Source organism: Cynoglossus semilaevis, chromosome 19, assembly GCF_000523025.1.
Source record: "Cynoglossus semilaevis isolate Cse_v1.0 chromosome 19, Cse_v1.0, whole genome shotgun sequence".
In the NCBI taxonomy this organism is placed as follows: domain Eukaryota; kingdom Metazoa; phylum Chordata; class Actinopteri; order Pleuronectiformes; family Cynoglossidae; genus Cynoglossus; species Cynoglossus semilaevis.
This window is the reverse complement of record NC_024325.1, coordinates 15211664-15213085: the sequence shown is the minus strand read 5'-3', so window position 1 is coordinate 15213085 and position 1422 is coordinate 15211664. Positions and strand designations below refer to the sequence as shown.

General features: G+C 49.9%; 1 protein-coding gene across 2 annotated transcripts in view; it reads right to left on the bottom strand.

Annotated features, from left to right (window-relative positions):
* Positions 1-63: 63 nt before the first annotated feature.
* ubtd2 (ubiquitin domain containing 2) overlaps positions 64-1422 on the bottom strand; it is an 11293-nt gene continuing 9934 nt past the window's right edge. For both annotated transcript variants that reach the window (XM_008333254.3, XM_017041733.2), the window contains exon 3: positions 64-583. In XM_008333254.3, coding sequence (XP_008331476.1) covers positions 69-583 — 515 coding nt within the window. In that variant the 3' untranslated portion in view covers positions 64-68. The remainder of the gene's footprint in view (positions 584-1422) is intronic.

Sequence of the window (1422 nt, the reverse complement as noted above, 5' to 3'; positions counted from 1 at the left end):
AAAGAAGTGCAAAACATTTAAAAAATCAGCTTGGTTTTTTTTCTTCCTTTTTTCTTGTCCTCCTGGAGTTAGTTCTCCACCGGGGTCGGTTCCTGGGGCAGAGGAACCGCTCCCTCCACGGCCGCCGGTCCAGATGCCTCCTGCATGTGTCCTTTTGCCGTGACTGGCTCTGGTGACGCTGGTGGTTGGCTGAGAATGACCTGCACCACGTAGTCCCTGGAGATGTTGAGTTGGTCCAAGCGCAGTCTGTCGGTCAGCGGTCGACCTGAGAAAAACCACCGCTGCGTCGGGGCAGGAACTCCCTCCTGACTCTGCAGCCGGCGCTTCATCATGCCCACTGTGTCCGTGGAGCGCACCGGGAGGCGCAAGTCGCGGCCGGTGGAGAGCCGCAGCCGGAGCTGGCGTTCTCCCACCGAGCCGGACTCGCCGGTGCCGCCCGTGGACGGGTCCGCGGCCCCGGAGTCGGGATCGGAGCAGTCCAGATCATCAGAGCGCTCCTCGATCATGTTGACGGGAGGAGAGAGGCAGTAAACTGGCAACTGGTACCGATTCCCCAGTTCATCGTAACATTCAGTCAGAGCTCCTGGAAGAAGGAGAGAGAACACGTCAACTCTTTCTAGATCTTTCTAGAACTGTCGAAAAGATGAATCACAGATTCATTCATTAATCAAACACAATCAATCAACTTTCAGAAGTCAGTATCATCCATCTCCTGTTTGAACCTTGGGCTCATGACGTCCGCCAGGAAGTGAACTCTGAACTCAGCACTGCCCCTAGAGGATATATTGCTTAACAACCATGCCAGGCGATCATGTTCCTGAGAACCGACAGCAGCGTCCGCCACAGGAGAGATGTTTGAGTTTAAATGTAAATGTGAAAATATGAATTTTCTGCGTGCGTACCACTGGTGGAACACGTACCACAGTTTGAGAACCACAGTTACATTCAGAGCAGATAAGAACATGTATATTTAATTTTTTTTTTTAAATAAAAGAGTTAACTACAGACAATGATGCGATAAATCGGAATAAAATATTGGATTAGACACCATTTAAAGTCACAGTCGACATATCTGGAAATGAAATGTGACAATTGACCTATTTTCAACTTCCTCTCGTGGTAAAGTTCAAACACATCATATTTCCCTCTAACTCAGGCCAACGTCTGCCGCACTGGAACAAAATGGAGAATTGAAACTGGACCGAAAACAAAGGGAAGGACTCGAAGGTGGAAGCAGGACGTGGAGGGAATGCTGTCTGTGTGTGTGTGTGTGTGTGTGTGTGTGTGTGTCAGCGATTCATCAACGGTGATTCAGACTCAAAGTTAGCAGTTGGTGCAGAGAGACAGGGAACCGCTCCGTGGTTTAGAGGTCAAGTTATTCCACGAGCAGAAACTCAACACTGTGGTCTTTGTCTGGGGGGG